Source organism: Enoplosus armatus, chromosome 3 (assembly GCF_043641665.1).
Source record: "Enoplosus armatus isolate fEnoArm2 chromosome 3, fEnoArm2.hap1, whole genome shotgun sequence".
NCBI classification, from domain to species: Eukaryota; Metazoa; Chordata; class Actinopteri; order Centrarchiformes; family Enoplosidae; genus Enoplosus; species Enoplosus armatus.
Window position 1 is genome coordinate 10,620,602 of NC_092182.1, and position 22,678 is coordinate 10,643,279.

General features: G+C 41.9%; 1 protein-coding gene across 1 annotated transcript in view; it reads right to left on the reverse strand.

Annotated features, from left to right (window-relative positions):
- Positions 1-22,678, reverse strand: part of ppfia4 (PTPRF interacting protein alpha 4) — a 51,845-nt gene that overhangs the window by 15,512 nt on the left and 13,655 nt on the right. The window contains 2 exon segments of the mRNA XM_070902380.1: positions 520-684; positions 830-931. Of these exon segments, the coding sequence (XP_070758481.1) occupies positions 520-684; positions 830-931 (267 nt within the window).

The following is a 22,678-nucleotide window of genomic DNA, read 5'->3' on the forward strand; positions in this document are numbered from 1 at the left end:
CATGATCCATGTTTTAAATTGACTTTGCTAATATAGCACATAGTATTTTGTACTACGCTTTATTTACCTCAACTGAACAAATAAACAGTTTTATTATTTTTAATTCCCCCTGTTATATAAATATATCATATTTTATTAATTTCTCCATGTTTTTTCATCTGCTTCCATTTTCTGTCTTAATTTGCTGTTGCTACTGTTTGCTGTTAATTCAAACTCAAGACTTCCTCCATCTGTTTCACATTAAAAGCCTTTCCGCAAAATTGTCTTCCCTTCAATCAAGAACTTTTACTCGGGAAGTGCTGAGGTTCATTAACAGCTTAATGAGAAAACAACCAGCAAAACTGAATTGATCACAATTAATTAGAGAAAGAGGACAGCAATTCTGTTAAAAAGACAACTAGGAGTGGCGTGTGGCGTGTATGACAGGACTGATGGACATACCATGTCCAGAGGCAACTGTTTCCCCCTTGCATTTATTTGTTAGAACTTTTATGTATGTGTGTGTTTGTGTGCGTCCACCTTTTCATCCAGAGCCTTGTGGTGTTCAAACAGTGACTTTAGGGCTTTGAGGACCTCCACCTCGCTGGAGACTCCAGATGGTGGGGGTGCCTGTCTCTTCACCACTGTCATCCTCAGACTGCGTTCGTGACGAGACACCAGACACTCCAGGTGCTCCAGCAGCAGCTACAGCACACACACACACACACATGAATACATGCACGACCAAAGAGAATATTAATTTCAAGCTTAGAAACATTGTTTGTTTTCATCAGCACCACCATTTGCATCTTACATATGCACATGCACTCAAACACACGCACGCGCATACCCTGGTGTTGTTCCTTTCAGCTTTCAGCTCAGATATTTCTTCCTCTTTCTCCAGCAGCTGCTCCCGGCATATGTTCAGCTCCTTCGTCAGGGTGGCAAACTCCTGCAACAACACACACAACACCCATACAGAAGTTAACACTGTATGACGGATCAACATAATGGGTGCTCCTTTTGTGAAACTGAGCACATATGCAGCTGCAAACACGTGGGCATGGCTGACCAGTTTTTGCAATATTGGGGGCACACAAGCACAGGATGAGTGCAGTATCTGCAGGAGGAATACTTTATCAGCAGGTGAAGTTGGGGCAGACTTAAATAATGGGCAGTTCAGGCTGGCTTCTCACAGAAGAAAATGCGTCGATGTTGTCTGCAAAATGTTTTCTGTGCACCTGCGATAAGAGGTGGTCTGAGCGGGTGGAAATGTCCAAAATGACACTGCATGCTATCTGATCGGCATAAACACAACCTCAGCTGTGCCACTCTGCCCTCCTCAGTGCACCGCCTCTGGGTTTTTAGGAGCCATGAAATTACAGCAGCAAGTGCAAAAAGAAGTTGGACAAAGCAGTCAAAGTCACACTTTCTTGCCAAGTACAATAAAAAGAAAATCAATATTGTATTAACCGTAATTAAATGACTATGACTGAAAATTGGTATACAGCCACTGTCACAGCCACAGACAAAAATGGGTTGAAAAGAATGTCTAAACATATCTTTTGATCAAAACATTATGAACAATTCTGATCACAGTGTTATGACAAATTTCATTATATTGTCCAAAAAGCAAATAATAAGTGAAAAGACTGTCATTGTACTCTCTCTGACAATCAAACATCCATAAAACCCAGTTCCCAGTGATGATACAAGGACTTTTCATTATTAAACTGAGAATAGATTATTGATTATTCAAAATTAATTCTTAGCTGTGTGAGAAAAGTGTGTTTCACTTGAGAGCCATTTGATTTATTGATGTTCATTCTTCACGCTCCTCCTCCTCAACATTGACAGATGGCTTTGCACTTCACTGAAGCTTTTAAGCACTTGCAGCACTCCTGACGTCCTTTATGGCCACATTTGAAAAACTGAGCAACTTGGAATTGGACCACAATGGTTTCTGGTTGGTTGGGATCCACTCAGTCTCTCACAAATGGCGCGTTTGAAGCCATTTTCAGTGTAGCATTCAGTCATTTTGTACAAACGCGCAGCACAGCAGCAGCACTTCTTTGTTAACTGCAACAGTGTAATTTTGACGAGATAACATAAAATAGGCATTGAAGCGTTATGGAGCAAGGACATGCTTCCTAACATCAAAATGTTTAGTTTTCCACCAAGTCATTTACATCTCTATGTCAGTTGAAACACCCCTTAAAAGAATAGTTTGATATTTTAGGAAACGCGCTTCACTTTCTTGTTGAGAATTAAATGACACGATTGATACCACATTTGTACACTAAATATGAAGCTACAGCTGGTTAGCTAAGCTTAGCCTAAAGAATGGAAATGGCTATGCTAACCGACTGCTGGCTGTAGCCTCATGTTTAGTGTACAGACAAGAGAGTGGTCTCAACTGAGTGGACAGTGTGTTGCTTCATGTAGTCATCTCCCACAGTATTCACGATAGCAGCACCACCTTTTCACAGGTCCACAAACAACCACATATTGCAAATCTGATGGACATTTTATGCTCTTTTGGAGCTGTAAAGAGATGGCTCCATTAACTCTGATAGAGTGGGAGAACGCTGAGATGGAACTGCAGCACTATTCTGCTGTGTGTTTGGTTTTTACAGTATATAAACTTTAATGGCATTTCACCTAGCAAATCTTTATTTTGGGGTGAACTAGTCCTTTAAAATCACTGCGGTCAAAGGTCTGTGAAGACATTATGACATAGTTATTGCTAAAAACAAGTGACCCTAAAATGGTTGGCTGCAAACTAATAATAGAGAATTTTACCAGTATAGTAGCTTTTCTGTGACTGACAACAAACTGTACTGACTGAATATCTGATATCAACCTGATGTAGTAGGCTACAACCTACCCATCCATTACTACTGTACTGACTGAATATCTGATATCAACCTGATGTAGTAGGCTACAACCTACCCATCCATTACTGCAAGACAGCATGCACAACAAAGAGTTTTACAAATCCTGACAATGTCAAATGTCTTTTGCAGACAATGATAAGCTTCACCTGCTCTGTTCTGGGATTATAAAGTCTCCACACACTGTCCTGCTCAGATAAATCATAGCAGTGTAAACTGATCCTCACACAAGTCTCTTCAGATCAATGGAAGAAAAGGGGTGAAACGTCAGTCCCTATTTTGTCCTCCTTGTACAACTAATATTTCTATCTTGCTGCTATTTAAGTACTCAATTCTTATGTCAGAGGGCATTTCCCGGTCTCCCAGCCCCATACTATCCATTTGTCCGTATGACTTTCTGTTATTCTGTCTGCCATTGATCAGATTTACACAAGATGAGAAGCTAACAGTGCTGCTGTTACAGTGTACAACAGAGAACGAGACAGTGACTCACACAGTTTCTGATGGAAGTTTATTTCTAATATATTCTGTGGTTTGATTATCTGGAGCAGAGATTGGGTGGCTGTTTGTTTAATAGAGTCTGTACATCTGTGTGTGTGCACATGTCTATGTGTAGGTCTGTGTGTGTGTGTGTGTGTGTGTGTGTGTGTGTGTGTGTGTGTGTGCATGTTGTTTTAACATCTCTTGGTGCTTTGTTGGCATTTCCTGTAAGCTTGGCTTTAGTCCAAACCAATACCCAGAGGCTTATGCTCTCTCTGCTTTTCTCAAACACACACACACACACACACACACACACACACACACACACACACACACACACACACTCACACACACACACACACACACACAGTTTTTTAAAGTCCTGTTAGGCCCACTCCCTGCAGCCATGACACTGCACTCTTGGTCTCACATTTCTCACTGATGACCCAAACATTGAGCATGCCTAAGAAATGCGTCTTTTAAGTTGAAATCTGGAAACTTCCACGTTGCTGCTCTTAAACTATAGCAAAGATGGCGGAGTGTTATGTGCCAGGCTGAAATGCCAGGGCAGCGGTACACCTGTCAATACACCTGACATCTGTCTGGACCCATCAAGAAGACAGGTGTCTCTAACCATAAGAAATGGATAAATATCCCAGTTTTAGGGCAAGATACTATATATACCTTTAGTTCCACAGTGGTAAAATGGTAAAAAAGAAAAATAATAACATTGTGGTGTCCCGTTTTTGCTGGTCGACACCACCCAGCTGGGTGTGCCGATCCTGATGTGGGTGTGTTGTGGATATACTCTCTTCTTGCCTGTTATCTGGAAAGTAAGACACAGAGACTGACTAGTGTAGCTTAAGTATCCATTGTGAAGTTGTACTTTGTTGGAAAAAACCTAAATGTAGGTTAATAAAACTATGATACCAGCTCCTCAGAATCCCCCTGACACTTTGGGCTGGTTAGTAACTTATCTATAACCACCTTTCTAATTTTATTACCACAGTGAAAAAAACACTGTGGTAATAAAAGGCATTTACAAGGCATTTAATGATTGTCCTGTAAACTGGCAGTAGTGTTTTTCTTTACTACAGATGGGATATAAAAACAGTACACTAGCTGAACTGAGTTCAGATCTGAGACAAACAAACACACACTTATACACATGGACACGCACAAACTCAGACAAAATGATCTGGGTCTCTGTTAACCTTGCCCATCCCGCTGCAAGCACAAAACAAGTCAGTGGAGTGGGAGGGAGCGACAGGGAGAGGGAAGAGAGAGGGAAGGAGCACCGGGAGGAAGGGGGGGGAAATGGGTCAGCTTGTTCATTTTACTTTCCCTTATTCCACAGGGGCGCACCAATAGACAGGAGATCAGCCCAAATCCACCAACAGATGTTGGAGCTCACTGTCTCTTTCAATCATGGCAAAAAAGGCTCAACAGGCCACCTCTCGCGCTCTCTACTTCATCCCTTTGCCTTTTAGGAGCTCTCTGCTTTCCCAACAAACTGCTAAAACTTAAAAAAACAACAAAAAAAAAACGAAACCCAAAAACAAATGTGAGGACATGCAGTGACAAATAACTAAGAATAGATGACGGTATGAATATATAACCTTTGTCAGGAGTATTATATAACAGAACAGAGAAGCGTTATATATAAAATATAACACATCACTGTCTAGACAAAAAACTTCTTCTATTTAATTTCTCATGAAGGTCTGTCTAACGCCTTCCCTCAGGCAGCCTCTACTGCTTTAGCTTTTGTTCTCTTTTCCACACACTCACACACGCTATCACCGTGTGCACTGTGCAATCCTAACCCCCCAAAACCATGTGAGCTTCGAAAAATCCCAGGATGTTTATTCAACTTCACACAACAGTCAGATACAGACGCAGCTCTTTGACAACACAGCCTCGACATCTGTCAGAGAGTATATCATATAGAGCGGAGAGAAGGTTCTGGGCGTCTGGAGGAACGCTGTTCATATGCCTCCAACCACAATGTGAGATAGCAAGTGGTTACCAAACACTGCTGAGCCCAGACATTGTAAAGGGATTTCTCCCCTTCGCTTCCTTAAGCAGTTTGGGATTAAAGGATGAAAAAAATGCTGTGCGTATGTGTGTGTGCAGAGAGACAGAGAGAGAGAGAGAGAGAGAGAGAGAGATTGGAGTGCAGTCGGATAAAAAAAAGTCTCTCACACATGCAATCCCAAAAAATATAAGGTTTATTGTGAGTGTGCTTATCTATCTGTACTTCATGTGTGTGTGTGTGTGTGTGTGTGTGCTGAGAGGTCAGCACTATGGAGAGTTCACCTGCACCACCTACCAGCTGTAGTTGAGGAAACTGACTGTGAGTATTTGGAGGACATTGGTCCTTCATTCATCTGCCCACTGCCAAACTGTTCAATGTACTTCTGAAAGCTCCAGTGTAACATGGAGCTGTGGAAAGCTGCTCTACCGTTCTAAACTCTACATGTATTCTGCTGAGGCATCCTCAGTATGTCACGTCTCTTCTCAAAGTTAAAACCTCTGGTGATCAGACCAGATCCCAGGACTGGCTAACTCTGGATACCCACGAGTACCTTATACATGGAATGAATTAGAAAGGACTTCAAAGCTTGAAAGTCTCATCCTACTGTGATGAATTTACACTTTTAACCTTTTTAGTGATGTCTTATTTCTTCTTCTAATGTACTCAAGTCTCTCTTTCAAATTGAATTACATGATTGAATATAGGTTATAATAACTACTAGCTACTTACGTAAAACTACAATTACTTCTCTTGAAGACTGCACAAGTAATGAACTAGCTTTTTTAATTACAGTTACTTAGTTACACGATCACTGTGAAAAGCCCAGTGTGGCATCCCGACTACAATCATTTATCTATGAATACATCAATCATAGAATCCCTGTCCGATTCAAAGTGCTGCTAAAAAGCTGTGATCATCGTCTCTTTTATGAGACACGCCTCTCTGAGATGTGGCCCTACAATGGAAAAGAGGAACAATAGATGGAATATCCTGCTGACTGTGCGATCACACTATGTGTTACTGCCCAATAACTTTGGATTTCAGAATGAAAATTTACTTGTAATAATGTGACTTTGCATCCTGACCACTTGACTTGCAGTGTCCAAACCAAGGCTGCAGCCCATGTACCATGCACCATGTCACTCAAAAGAGGGAAACAACCAACACAGTTTCAGTGTGTTGCCTGTCGGCGTTTCCTTAATGGTCTCTGAGGATAGCCAAATGAGTAAGAGATTTAGTGAATGAATAAAGATGTGAGAGATGAATCTATGAGATGCTTTAGCATATAAAAAGCTACCGAATGACACTTCAACACTACTAACAAAACAGTAGTGGATCTTGTATCTCTGCACTCAAACCTATTCTTCAGTTTTTGAGTAAATGTTGTCTACTAGTTCTTACTGCAATGCAACCAGACAAAGTGTTGTGTTTTGAATTCAATATTTACTTTTCTCCTAGAAAAAGTCTTTACCTCTTACCACTCTATTGCTTTCGCAACTGCTCTCTTTGCCTACATGCACAGTGTATCCGTTCTCTGCAGGTTGCTGAAGGTCATTTGGGAAAAAAAATATGAAAGCGCTCACAAAAGTAGATTTAGACAAGGCAGGGCGAGGGTAAAGGGGGTTACAGAGTTGTATATTACCACACTCTATTGACAAACAACTCCAGCAATGTATCAAAGATTACAGATACAAGAGATCACGCCTTTAAAAGAATGAAGGCACAGAGCAACAAACAGCCTCTAACTTTATGGCAACTTCTACTACGTGTGGGTCGATTAACAAGACAGGAGACTGAAGCCAAAACAAATGTAAATCCATGTCCACCAAAGTGAGGCGGGGGCGTCGTCTCTGCCAGCGTCAGATGGTGGGAGGAGAGGAAAAGAGGAGAGAAAAATATGTGACTAAGCAAAGAAAGGAAGGAGATTGGAAACTGTAAACATGACTATTAACTCATTCACACATCGTTTCATTCACAGGGCAGGGTTGTGGTATGTGATATCATTTATGCTAATCTGAGGACGCTTACAGCCCGAGTACACATCACCAGCAGTCAGATTGTATTTGGCATCTCTGAAAACAGGAAGACATCCTGAACAAAGTTACATTTTGATGCATTTAAAGGGTGTTCATACATTAGAATATAAGTATTTAGTGCAGTCACTGAAATCACTTCATCAGCAACATAAAAAGACAAATCTACCTAATACTGAGTTTAGACCTCAGCAAGTACCTCAGCAAAGTCTGACTGAATGAACTATGTTGTGACTGTTATTCTGTATTCTGAATATGGTACGAGTTGTACAATGCAAATGCAAGATAAGAATCACTGAAAAGATCAAGCTTCTCCAGCAAACCCACAGAAACGATGATTTGCTGCGGGGAGGCAGAGAAGAAGGGGATACCTCATCAGAGATCGTACATAATGACTGAGCTCCTTTCACTTGCGCGCACCAAAAGACACTAAATTAACTCCGATGTAAATTGTGGTAATTCACTTAGGAGTGCCACACTGAAGATGAATGCAGAGTCTGGGATCGGAGAATGAGTGAGTCCCCGGGGAGACTCGGATATCACAGCTCTGTAACTCTTCACCACTGCAGAGAAAGTGAGGTGGCAAACGGCAGAGAGGTGGACTCGACCTTCCTCTGACAAATCTTAGTCAACACGCACACAAGAACTGTGACAAACACCACCACAACACCTTGCCTGGGTATTGGCCCTAAGTAGGCAGTGAGTAATCTGTTGCCATGACGCCACCCCACACGCTGCAGCCGTCAGCGTGGCAACGGCTCATTAGGAAGGTGAAGTGTTCAAGCAGCATGCATGAACGTTTCATCAGACGTACACAGACGCACATCCAATGCGGGCGCACGCACTGAAACACAAGTGTGCGCCGGGAGACATTCCCACTGTACGATGGTGTGAGGAGTGAAGCAGCTGACTGCAGCACTCGACAGATCTCCACCCTGACTGTTGCTCTGGAGGAACAACTCTCACGGAAAACTTTTCTTTTTGAATGCAGAACATGGAGAGTAAATTAAAAAAAGACAACACGTTCATGGCTGAGACAGATGTGGTAAAATTAGGCTTCTGCATAATCATTGTGAGTCGTGAGCAAATCAGCCTAAGTGAGGCACATTAGGGATAATGCCAAGACTGACTGAAGCCGTGCCAGCTCTGGACTCACTTCTGAAATGCTGATAACACAACAGCAAATACGCTCGGCGTAAATACAACTCAGTAAATCCCACTTTGAACACCTTGGAAAAAGGGGATTTCTACATGAAATCCCAAGCATAAGTGAATCTAGAAGAGTTCTAACCACTTTTGAAGGGATTTAAATGAAACCCGGATTTAAATAACCCACCACTGTGAAAACATGCATATCAAAAGTTATTTAATACCCTGATTATTGGCCGTAAAGTTGATTGACGCAGCAAAAGCATAGCTGACACATCAACTGTGTCTCCCTCTCTCTGTTTTCCAAAATATCCTTTTTCTTATGGTTCAGCAAACAAAAGGTGTCACATCCTCGCAAGTTCTCCAACTTTCTCTCCTCCATTGAAGGCCTGAGCCCAGAATAGCATCCATTCATGTATCCCAGGCTTTCTTCATTAAAGCAAAACAAAACCTGCAACAAAACCTGCACCACAAAGAAATAGAGGAAGGAAGAGAGGGGAATACTTCCTCGGCTCGGATGAAAGGAGAAACACAAAGAGTTTTTGTTGTGCATCAGCAGAGTCTTTCTCTTGCACGCATGCTGTAATAAACATACGGTAAAACCAAGCACGAACAGCGCTCACTGAAAAAGAGAGAATTCCCCATCAGTGCATGACAGATATTTATCTCCTTCATTTTCTTGGACAGTTGGAGGTTGAAAACATGCAGTTAGCCACATCAACCAGTGAAAAGCCTTAGTGGAGGCAGTGTGCCCACATTTTTAAACCGATATGCAATTTGCATCACTGCGAAGCATTAATCCTTCTTCGCAGTTTGATTGAGGCATGGTGGTGTAAAGGAGGGATAAGGAGGAGGAGGAGGGGAGGAAGAGGTGGAGAGGAGGCCATATCTTAGCCCTAGAAAAGAGCCATCAGCACTGAAATCAATACTCAGGCAAGGACACATGGAGACCACAGAGAGAGCTATCTGAGCGGCAGCCAATCCTTCACCGGCAACATCCACACACTGCACGGGTGCTGAGTCCCTACCTGGTACATGTAGGTGTTAAAGTGGGTCCCATTCTGAAGGTGGATCTTCACTGTTGGGTTCATGGTGAAGGCTAAACATATCAGATCCCTCAAACAGACCCCCCATAAAAAGAAAGGCAGAAACAGGCTGAGGGGACGAGGAGTGACAGGAGGAGAGGGCGATGAAGGTGGAGAAGGGGGCTAGTTCCTCTGAGTCGTGGTCGACACTGAGTGCAGCAGGGCTAGATGATGATTCCTGTGCTGTTCCTCTGCCCTCCCGCTCGGGACAACAGCACTCCGCTAGACAGCCTGCTCTAACTACAGCCGGGACGAGAGACAGCGGGGAAGAGGGGTGAGGAGGGAGAGAGAGAGAAAGAGAGGGAGAGAGGGCAGGGAGACGGATAAGCAGGGACAGGCAGAAAAAAGGGGGAGATCAGGGGTTGAGGAAAACATGGACAGAATGAGACAGAAATGATGATGATGATGAGGAGGAGGAGGAGACTCTCGTTCTCACTGTGATCAGCTGATTGGGAAGGAAGAGGCAGGGTTTAGACAAGGACTGCCGGGGGCGCAGACCACCTGTTCTCTGTTGCTCACACACACACACACACACACACACACACACACACACACACACACACACACACACGAAAGTTCAGCCACTCAATGGGAGTTTTTAAGTCACATTTAGAACTAATGCCAAGAATTAGCATGAAATTAAACGCTCTATTTCCTCCTAATAAAAACTCCAGTCACTGCTTACTCGACACAAATTCAAGAGACCCATTTTCCTCCAGCATGACATTGTGCGTGCTGATTCTTTCTATTTATAAATGGCAGCATGTTTCGTCCCTCCTCCCTCAGTAGGATTTCACAGCCCATGCCTGAAACACCTTCAGCAAAGAATATCCAGTACATTTTATCATCGTATTGTTAGTGTTGTCTGCATGGATGGGTGTCATTGACGATGGATGTCATTTGACTTTGATATTCATGATGCCAGTGATGCCAGAGCCAGAGTTATTGCCACCTGAAGTAGACAGCATAATTATAAAATAAATAAATTACACTGAGAATAAAAAAAATGTCACTAGGGTAATCATGGGAATTTTGGGATCAAGGCTTTTTGAAGCTTGACTCGTATTAGGGACTAAAAATCAGGATACTTCGACCACTGTTGCTTTGACCATTTCTTTTAAAATGTGTCTCTCTCTGTAAATTTACTGCTACTCACATAAATCAACACCATGCACTGTTTAATAGTTTTGTGCTTCTGATGTATGTTTACAGTAAAGGATCAGCAACTAACAACATGAAATTGTGGAGAAGTTGTTATTTATTTTATAACATTCTATATTTTCATCTGTTCTGTCGAAATGTTTTCATAAATCAAGTACAACTTTGCTTGATATTGAGTTTTGTTACATTATGAACAAAATGCTGGAGCTTTCTAACTGCCGCACACTGAACAGACTGTATATACTGCACACATATGCTCATTATATGCATATTAACCCACCTCTAAGTAGAGTACAATACAGTAACAATCTGACCGTTCCTGCTCTTGCCTTTATATAATAGTTATATGTTCAACTTTGCTAATATGTATCTGTATCATCCTGTAAACTTGTCCTTTGCACTGTGTGTTTAACTTCTACTCAGAAATGTAGTCAAATTCCTTGTGTGTGTCAACATAATTAGCCAATAAATTGACTCTGATCCCAATTCTGCAAAGACACACGTCAGCTAAAAAAGTGTGTTACAGTAGAATGTCTCTATAATTAAGTTATGAGCAGTGTCTAATTAGTAACAACTGATTTGACTGTTCATTAATTTAATTTCTCCCCTCTTTATTCATTCATTAATTCTCATAATCTCCTGTGCTTCATCGCTTACTGGGCTCTCCCACTCACTGACTCTATGCTCTATGCTCAGTCAGTAAAAAACACATTAAAATGGTCATTCAACATCATAACCATCGGGAGTGGCAGTGCATAAATGTAGAAAAAGACAGAGCAAAAACGGTTCCTGTCAACAGGTCTACTTGCTTGCACCTGGTTGTCAAGGAAACAGGGTTCACAGGAGAGAGAGAATGGGGGGGGGGGGGGTAGAAGATTAAGCAGTCCAACAGGCAAGTCCCCACACATCAAAACATCCTTTAGTGATTGTGGTGACTTCCACCATTAACTGACAGCAGCTCACTGCAGACTCCAGCCTCAGTGTTACATCCACGGAGTGGCCAAACACACCGGTCACTGCTGCCATCTGGGTTAGTGATGAGACAGAGACCCCTACTGGCAGCACAAGGTACTCACATAAAACAGCAGCAAACCAAGTCATGACATTTCCATTTCCGCACAGAAACAGGCAAAATATGCATGCGAGGAGGAGGCCTGTTCACCAGCTTTAGAGCAGCTAGTGGTTTTCAAAGGGAGAGGAAGCTCTGAGAGGAGTTGATTAAAATGAAGGAGAAGCAGGAAAACAGGAGTGGCAAGAGAAGCAAGTAAGAATTCATGCATGGTGATAACATCTTACTCCTGAGATTTATTGTAAGAGACAAAAACAAAAAATACTATTCACACCAGCACTGAACACACAAAGTCACACCACAAAGCACACATGCACATCAGCAGTTCTGACAAAAACTCCAAAAACTTGACATATTTGAAACAGCATTTTCTGCAGCAGAATTCACAGAAGTGGGAGACTATTTTTCATCTGACAGCCTGTCACAGTTTTCTCTCTCCTTCTTTTCTAGCTCAGTGTCTCTCCTTCTTGCTGCTACCTAACTACACTTGATTACTTCTTTCACACTCTATCCCCTCCAGCTCCTCCATGCTTGCTCTCTCATCCCCTTTTCTCCTCCTTTGCTCCTCCTCTCTCTTCCCTATTTTTTTCTGTAGCATTGCTAATCTCAGCTGAACCTTCACTCAATGGAGAGCAGCCATTTTACATCATAACATAACATGGAGCAGAGGGCACCCCCCCCCCCCCCACCCCCCATCACAAACACACACACATAAATACAAAGGGTGTATGTTTGGTTTTAGATACGAGGAACGCCTGCACACTGAAACCGAACAACAAACAACAAATAAGATAAAAATGGCCTGTAAATGCTGAATTAGTCTCTGTATTATTAATGTCATACACTGACCCTTCTGAAAACTGTCACTGATAGAGGAACCTAATTCTTGTCTCAAGAACACTGTGTTTTGCTGCCTTTGCATTGATTGCTGTCATAATATCTTTTCATTAGAATATGAAAATTACACATTGTCACCTGTAAATCACCAAATAAAAGTGATGAACAATTATAATCATTGATTTGGATTAATCCCGCAATTATTTTGTTGATTATTATTAAACTAAGCTAAGCTAAGCTAAATGCTAAAGTCAGCATGCTAACATGCTCACAGTGACAATGCTAACATGCTGATGTTATGCAAGGAAACGTTAACAATGTTCACTGTCATAGTTTAGCGCATTAGCATGCTAATTATAATGAATAATATTAATAATAAATTGCTAATTAGCACTCAACACAAAGTAAAGCTGAGGCAGATGGGAATGTCATAGTTTTGAAGGTACACAAAACTTTGGGTCGCCAAACAATTCACAAAATTTCATGGAAATTCAATCCAATAGTTGAGATATTTCGGTTTGGATCAAAGTGGTGGATCGACCAGCTGACAGACCGACATTGTCATCCCTAGAATCATGCCGCTAGCATGGCTAAAATTGGCTGAAATGATTAAACAAGAAAATAGTCACATTAATTTACTAATTATTTCAGTTATAATCATTTTTTAGTAAAAATATGCAGAGGACAGTTTTTTTAAGCCCGACTAGGGTCTGCAGGGCCTCCTGTCAGGCCCTGTCCACCCAACAAGCTCCACCAAGGGGATCAGTGCACACTGAGGGATCAGTGCACACTGATTAAAAAGATTTAAACACGTCCCTCAAACTGCAACTGTAAAAATGTAAAACTGACAGGGAGGAAACTGGTAAATTACTCCTTTGTATATACACACACTGCTGCTTCCCTATATGCTATCCAGATATCAGACACTGTCATCCCACTGGGAAGATTTATCCATCCTTCTAGATCACCTCCTTCATTCTCTTGCTCCTCCTCCTCCTCCTCCTCCTCCTTTGTTTTTCATATTCAGTCTCCTCTGTCACCTCCTCCCTTCTGCCCCTGTCTAAAGCAGATGTGTCAGCTCTGTCTCTCTCTCCTGCTGTCCCCATCGCTCAGTCAGAGCGCACGGCTTACCTCCCTCCATCTCTCCTTCACCGTGTCCTCCTCAAGCTCCTGGTCAGCCCAGAGGGAAGCCTATTACTACCACAATGCACACGATCATTTCAAACAACAGACACTGTTTGTAGACACATTCACATCTAAATCTCTACATGCAGCCCCAACTAGTCCTTTCCCGAAATGGGAAAATGTTCTTCTCTTTTTATCCATGTAAAGATATTTTATTCTCACATCTTCATACAAAATATGTAAATCATATTCTGTTTATTCAGAATAACAAAGATCAAGTCTACATAAAAACAATGCTTAACCAATTTCTGATACACACATGCACAGTTTGGGTCAGGTCTGGCTGATTACATTAATATATACACCCCTACTACACACAAACACACCGACTCATTCACTGAAAAATACACAAGCTAACACACGTTTACTCCAGAGACCACACACACACACACAACACACACACACACACACACACACACACACACACACACACACACACACACACACACACACACACACACACACACTCAGTCCGTCTGTCCCAGCTGCTCTGTTTTGCAGATGAAAGTGTATCGTGGTTCTAGAGGAAAAGCAGGAGATGCGTCAAACACAGCTGTATTAATATTAATCTTCATATTCAGAGTAAATAAACCGCTCCAAGGGTACATCCAGCATAATTTTCAATAATCTCTTCTCTTCCCAATCCTTCGTGTAGCTAAAAATGGCTGTGAGTAATGAGGAGCCTAGGTGTTATGTGTTTGTGCGTGTTTGTGGAGGTCGGGAACGCTGCTCTTGCCCTTCACAGAGTGCAAACTGCAGTGGCAGGATGTAACTCTACACCTCTGTGAGTGTGTGTGTGTGTTTGTGTCTACAGTAAGTCTACAGTTAACTGTAACTGTAATGACAGAGGCACGACAGGCACCTCTCATGGTGCCTGAAAGTGAGTGCTGTCCTGTCCTTCTCCCGCAGCCTCTGTCCTTTTTAAACCGGAAAACACATGCATGGAAACATGGAGAGTGGGACTGAATACAAAACCACTATATTTATACTCAATATTTGTCACATTATTGAGAGTATAAAGGTAAGAATACAGTTTTCTAATGTCAATTATGAGTAAACGTATTGCTCAAGATCAGCACTAGGTCAAAGGATTAAATTGTCCAGTGCTCAGGTCAAAAGCTTTGCCTTAGAAGGGTTTCTAGTTTACTGAAAAGATACTGCAGCAGCTATATTGTGTATATTCACACCACAAAGCACACAAGCATTTCACAGACATACTTTTTTTATTTCTGAAATTCTCATCTGGGTGTGGTTGGTTAGTTGCAATTGATTTGGCTGTTTAATGCTAAACAACCTGCATTATTCCTTTTCCCTTTCCATCCATAAATTCATGTCCCGCTACTACACTTCAGCGCTCATCGATTCTACTGTTCCTCCTCATCTCAAATCCTCCTCCAGCCAGTGAAACTTATAAAAACTGCTCATTCAACATCATTGCCTTCGGGAGTGTCAGTGATGTGATGGTGGCAGAGGGAGACAGAGAGAGAGAGAGAGAGAGAGAGAGAGAGAGAGAGAGAGAGAGAGGAAGCACGAATGACTTTCTCTCACGCAGGTTCCTAAAATACTCAGCTTTTCTTTTCATAGTTCAGAAAACACACACGTACGGATATGATGCACCGACCCCATGTAGAGTCACAGTCTACAGGGTCTGATGTTTATTCAGATGCACATATTACACCAATATAGCAGGTGTTAAAACTGAGAACGGAGCTGTGTTCACATAGCAATAGGTGGGTGATACAAAAACCACCTTCTGCAAGTGTTAAAAAGTGACACACAACCAACATTAGCCAACATGCTTACACAAACACAAACACACACGCATACGTTTCTGTTGTTTGTTATGGAATATTTAGCTGTGAAAGTTGTGTGTGTGGGGGTGTCAGAGTGTGTTAGAGGGTAAACTCCTTGGTGGATGTTTGTCGTGGTCCAACAGGACACATAAGGCTCTGCCACCGGCTTAGGAGCACACACACACACACACACACACACACACACACACACACACACACACATAGAGGGAGCAGCAGCAGCACACAGCTCTTTAAAAATGATTCGCCTCTAATCTGGTCCGTACTTTGATGGCCATGGTATGAAGCATTGCAGCATTGTGTGTGTGTGTGTGTGTGTGTGTGTGTGTGTGTGTGTGTGTGTGTGTGTGTGTGTGCGCACGCACATTCATCACAAGGCCATGGATGATTTATTTATGAAATGTGATTTTTCTTTCTGGAGCTCTCCAGCCTTGTAACTCACACACTCATTCATTCGCTCATACAAACACACACACACACACACACACACACACACACACACACACACAGTGGTCACTCTCAATCATACTTTGCTGTTACACTGATGTACAGTATTTGCTCTACCAAGAAATTATTTTGTTTATTTTGGGATATGAGGGTTTAAATCCTGTGTGTGTAATATGCACATGTTTGGGGGGAATGGGGTCAGTGTGTTTATGCCTATATTGTGTTTGTGTGTGTGTGTGTGTGTGTGTCATTACTGTGGCAGTCCCTTATTTTTCCACCGGTTTAATCCCTCACAAAGTACCATTCCCTCTCCTTATGACTCATACAGTGGCAGCTCATTTTCACTGAGAATACAGGCGCTTTTTATGTCACTCTATGTGTGTGTGTGTTTTCTCATATTTTCACACTAACAATAATCCTCATCTGCGTCAGGGTCGTTCTGACTGTAGTTTAATCATTGCTGCATGCATCGTGATGGCTGTATGTCAACTTGTATGCAGTACGCTCTTCAAGGCCAGTGGGTGAAAAAATGGAGGAGAGAAGAGGAAATATTTATGCGAGTGGGTGTGGCATGGATTGCGTGAGTAACTTCTCTGCCACTTCTTTGCTCTTTGTGTGTGTGTGTGTGTGTGTGTGTGAAGTGAAGCCAGTCACACTGAGTGACTGAGTGAGCTCATCTGTTCTGGGGGTCCATAAATATTGTAGATGCCATGTGCCTGCAGTAGACCTTCTCTGCAAGCTACTGTATGATGTCATCCTGGCACACCTCTAACCAACACACACACAGCTGTGCTGCCAAGGCCTAATATCCATGGCAACGCTGGGGTGTGGTAGGTAGGGATGCAGAGCCCACGGCTGTTTAATGAATCCAGCAGCTCAAACACTAACATCTTCAAACTTCTACATTTCCTTCCTTCTCCCTATAGCGTTCATTTCCTTCATTTCCTATGTTCCAACATTTTTCCTTCTTCCCATTCTTCCCATTTCTCTGTTTCCTTTCCTTCTCCTGTTAACCATCTTCACTTCCTGTGTTGGATTTCTGTTTGGTTTGTGAACTATAACCCTCTCCTCTTTACCCCAAGGTTCATTTGGACAGCAGGAGCATGAGAAAATGGTAGGTGAAATCTGAAATCCATAACATGATTACTTGCAGAGCTGAAACTATTAATTAATTAATAAATAATAATCGATTAAGTCATGTGCCAACGAGCCACTGTTCCAACCTCTCAAATGTGCATATTTGCTGGTTTTCTTCATCTTCCGTGATAGTAAATTGAATATATTTGGATTTTGAATTGTTGTTAGACAAGACATAAGAAACATCACCTTGAAATGTAGGCCTAATAAATTGTCACATTTACCTCTGTAATAATATAAAAAAGAAATATACACCTGGGCTAAAGATTGTCTGTCCTCACCGGTGCATAATCAGTAGTTAAGAAATCTTTTAGGCAGTGTTTGCTAAAATATAAAAATCAAAGAATAAACACTGAATTCTCTGTTTATGGGCTTCCTAGTTGCTGTTCTGGTGTTCTGGTGAACTATTGGTTAAATGTAAGATGCAGGCCATGCATTCACATTGTTTCCTGTCTATCTACACTATCTACTCCCAACAAAGACCAAAATGCCCCCCATATTAAATAAATATGCTCTGCTCTTTCATGGCTGCTATTTTATTCATTATTATCTTTTCTTGGCCATGCGCTTATCAGTTTGTATGACATGATTGTGTTTCAGGCGATGGATCAAATTGCTTGTTTCCTCTTGAAACCGCAGCTATTTTCAACAGTATGTACATTCAACTTCATTTTGTTTTTCTATCATCTTTACTGAAAGTATGCCCACACCTCTGACATGGCATCTTTTATTCTGTACCAGCTGTTCATCATCAGTACTCTCGCACCCAGCTGAAATATCTGCTGATCTCTGGTTAATTGTTTTGTCTATAAAATGTCAGAAAATAAAAATGAAATGGAGAATGTCCAAGTTAAAATGTTTTGTCCAATCAATGGTCCAAAACTCAAAGCTATCAATTTTACTGTCATAGAAAACCAACAAATATTCACATTTGAGAAGCAGCAACGAGTGAACTTTTAGCATTACAGACAAAAAATATACTTAAATTATTGATTATTAAATAGTTGCTTGACTAATTTCCGTTCTAGCTAAATCCACTTCCTGTTTAGAATGAACCCACATAAAGGCCCAGACCTAGGTGAGGGGACAAAGTAAACAGAGGATGAAACACGCAGTACATCCAGTACAGTATCTACACCAGCGTCTTCCTGTTTGTTCTTTCCTGGTCCGTCACTGCTTTCATCATCCTGTCCCACTGAACAGGGGATTCCTCCACATAGTCGTTCAGCCAGACCCACTAACACACTGAGCTGCTCAGCTTTGGCTGCCGATCAGAAGCAGCCATCAAGGTTGAAGCTTCACATGCCAACGGATACACACACACACACACAGATTACACACACAGAGAAACAAATACCCTTCAAAGTGTGAAATAGAAATAACTTTCAGTTATATCTTTCAGCTTCTTGCACCTGGTATTAAGTTATTTAGGCTCATGCAGGGCAGGTCAAGTTTATACATCATATAAGACACAGACATGCGAACATACGGAGTTGCTGACAGCTGGTGTCCCATGGGACAGAAGGTGTCAGGAAGTCAACATCATCCCCGCCCTCTCCCTCCCCCACGTTTCCATGGAGACTGAATTTGCAGGGCTCTGAGAGGTGAGGAGGAGAGAGAAAACCCTGAGTCTGCACGTGAACACACACACACACACACCCACAAAGCATATATGGAGTCCGACTGGCCGACAGACTGACAAGCAGAGATGTTGAGTCGGTAAAAGGACAGACGGACTGCAGGGTATCGATGAATATACAGTGTACAGTATGTTGTGCGTAGATGCATGTGGATGGTTGTGGGACTCGCTGGCGCCATGCCCTCCGGGTGAGGGGGAACGCTGGAGGGACGGACATATATTCCGTTGGGTCAGCATTAAACAAGCTCCAACTGGATCTGTGGTGTATTCCCACCGGGGTGTTGTATGTGTAGTCTTTATGTTTCTGTGTGTAAGTGTGAATGTGTGTGCGTGTGATAACAATGGTGCACCACAAGTATGAAATGTCATTCGTAACGAGGAGGGAAGGAGGATTTTTGCAGATGACTGGAATAAAAATAACCTGATGACGAATCTATGACCTTGCAGTAAAATTAAATGCCTGTTATTTCACATTGGAAGTAATGACACCCAATTTTTAATGCTTAGTTAATAGCTCATTTTCATGAATGAAAATAAATAATAAACCCTCGCTTGCAGAGCTGTGGGGGCATTCCCACAGGGGTGTGTCAGTTCAAATGCTCTAAATCAGCCAGACTGGAAAGATTTAAGCAGCTGTTTATGGAGGTTTGCCAATCAAGAGCAAGTGCGGTTGTGCTGCATTAACTGTTAATCTGTAACTGGCTGTAAAGATGGATGGCTTGTTAAAACAGCAGGAAGATTAAACCTTACTGATGGATCAAATCAGTTAAATTCACGCTCGATCACGTGATGATATCAATATTGGAATCATCATAAAAGCAATCAAAAAGGTCTCCATTAAATATCCTATCCTATTATTATCACTTACCCTCGCACTTCAATATGTTGAGTTGTTTATGAACAGGGAGGTCTATTACTGTAATTTGGCAACCATGGAAACAGTATAGAGTTACAGAACAACAACAGACTACAGGCAACAGTATATTTTTAAAAGAGAGAAAATAAGAAGGAAATATCAAATAGAAGTACACTATAAAAAGAGTACGGTGTGTGTGTGTGTGTGTGTGTGTGTGTGTGTCTGTGTGAGTGTGTGTGTGTGTGTGTCACATGCTACAATGCACCCACCTCCCTGGCAAAAAGTCTACAGCCAATCTGGACCAATTAAAGTGGGTGCCTGAGTGTGTGTGTTTGAGTGTACACTCCCGCCAGCCCCCCCCCACATTACTCGGCTCACGCAAGATAGCAGAGAGAAGAGAAGAGAAGACAAGACAAGACGTTGCTGACACAAGATGCTGACATGCCAGCACTGGCTGAGAGAGGGCTGAGGGAACGAGACACGGAGAGAGGAAACGGAGGATCAGATAGGGAGAAGGCAAAAAAATGAACAGATCACAATGACAAAAGGATGTGACTGAAACTGGAGAGGCACAGAATGGAGAGGAATATTAGAGGATGGCAGCGGAAGTGAAACAGGGGGGATGGGAGGAAAGATGGCACTGTCTGATGCAAGCTGAGGAGATTCGTATGACCTTTATGTAACTCAACTACAGACACTTCCTCTCTGTCTCAGTCCATCTCTCATTCACAATTGTCTGGCCTCACTCCCTCTCTCATTTGAGGACTCATGCTTAATGGTGTCAAAATGAAAACAGGGAGCCCCCCTGTTTTCATTTTGACACCAGTCTAGCAGCCTTCACTAAACTTGAGCAGAGGGGCGCCCACTCCTCCACTCATTACCACACTATTGTACACAGTGGTTGCAATTAAAAATGTAATTTATGTTTCCCCCATGAAATGTGCGAAAAGTGTTAGCTCACAGCTGTCACATCTGGAAAGCAGAAGTGAATGGCAAGTGCATGAATTCATAATTTTCCTGAGGTTATGCATTAGGTATCAGGTTAGGGCTGTTTGGCATCGTGAGACTGGCTCACCTAATCCTATAATAATATGTAATTCTGGAGTAACTGTTGCGTACAATTATAGTCAAATGTGAACAACCGAAGTCATTGTAAATTGCTAACATTTGTAACATTATGAAAGGAAATGGTATAACAGAACTGGAAAATGTTTGTGGGTTCATATTTAGAAATGACAAATACAGTATTTATCAGAGTGGAGTTACTTCCAACATCCGGAAGTCCTGTTGACAGGCAGTGGGAGCACCTTTGTCCATGGAGGGACATGAAACTCTCTCAGTTCAAAAAGATGAGCAGTTATGCTACAAAATAACTGTTTGCACACAAATGTCAGAAGTCTACTATGACTCCAGAGCAGAGTTTTCGCTCAAAATTTAGTTGGAACCAAAACATTACTCTTTGTAGAAACCTGATAAAACATTCATCCGTGTAAATCTGTTCACTTTCAGATTCTGGGTCAATTTTGGATGAATTCATCCCCCAGCTACAGCTCTGATTTACCATATTACTGGCTTCTTCTCCATAGCCATGATGGCTCATGGGTATTGCAGTATTTACACCCATCGAACATACCAAACGTCTCCTTCTTGGGTTGAAAACTGATAAAACTAATGGCTGATAGTGCTGAGAATTCTGTGTTGAGGAACATTCAGCATATTATTAAAAGAAAACTTTTAAACTCCTCATACCTCTAACTTGAAAATGGTCTGGATCACTATAACTGGACAACTGTAGCAGACAACACACTCTGTATATTTGTCTCATAGTTGATACTAGCACAATATTTTACATGCACACACTTAAGTGGTTGCCCTTTCCTGCATTTGCACCTGCATTTATTAAGGCACTAACTGAGAGCCCCATTAGAATCTGAGAGCTTTTCAAAAAGCTCAGACCCATTTTTACTTTTTTCACAGTAACACATTTTGAACGGAAATCAAAAATTCACCACACGGATCCCATGCAACGGACTTTATGTGAAAAGCATTCAACATATCTGAATTTTCCCAACAGGAAGTGGAAGATAAGGAAACTGCCCCATTATTTCCCAGTTTGTACAACATTATGCACTAGATATTCATGAACCAAACTAAACTATATTTCCTTATTAAACAAAATGAATGATTTCAGTGGTAGTAGATCACTAAATATATTACTACCACTACCTGAACTGAACTTATGAGGCTTATTTATGGATGGATTCAAACTCTGTCTCTTTGAGCTCTGTGGTGCACACTATAGTACAGTAAATAGTAGAGTAAAGGCAACTACAAACTGAAAATGTCCCAATGTGCTGTATGTTAATAGCCAACAGACAGAGCTGCCATCAATCTTAAGTCAAACAGATTGCTGTTGACTACAGGTGCCTAATTATAGATTTCTAATTATGCATCTATAGGCCAGATCTAGGCCATTTGCAATTGCATATACCGCAGGCCATTTCCAATTAAATAGTCACAAGCATTTCTCAGTGCACATATATTCTTTGTTTATATTTTCTACTGTTAGGGTATCTACAGTAAGGGCATTGCATGAGTATTAGTACCAATTCAAGGTGTTCAAAAACCTCTAAGAGGCATCTGATGTCACTGACACTGAGTCTGTGTTTGTGTGTGTTTTAAGCCTAATTGTGTGTGTGTGTGTGTGTGTGTGTGTGTGTGTGTGTGTGTGTGTGTGTGTGTGCGCGCGAGAGAGAGGGACGGATCGGGCGAGAGTTAGCATGAGTAAATGAAAGGGCTATTGGAGTGTGGAATTGAGGGCAAGAAGAGATGGTGCAGGCCATACGGTGACGGAGAGAGAGAGAGAGGAAAGCAGCTA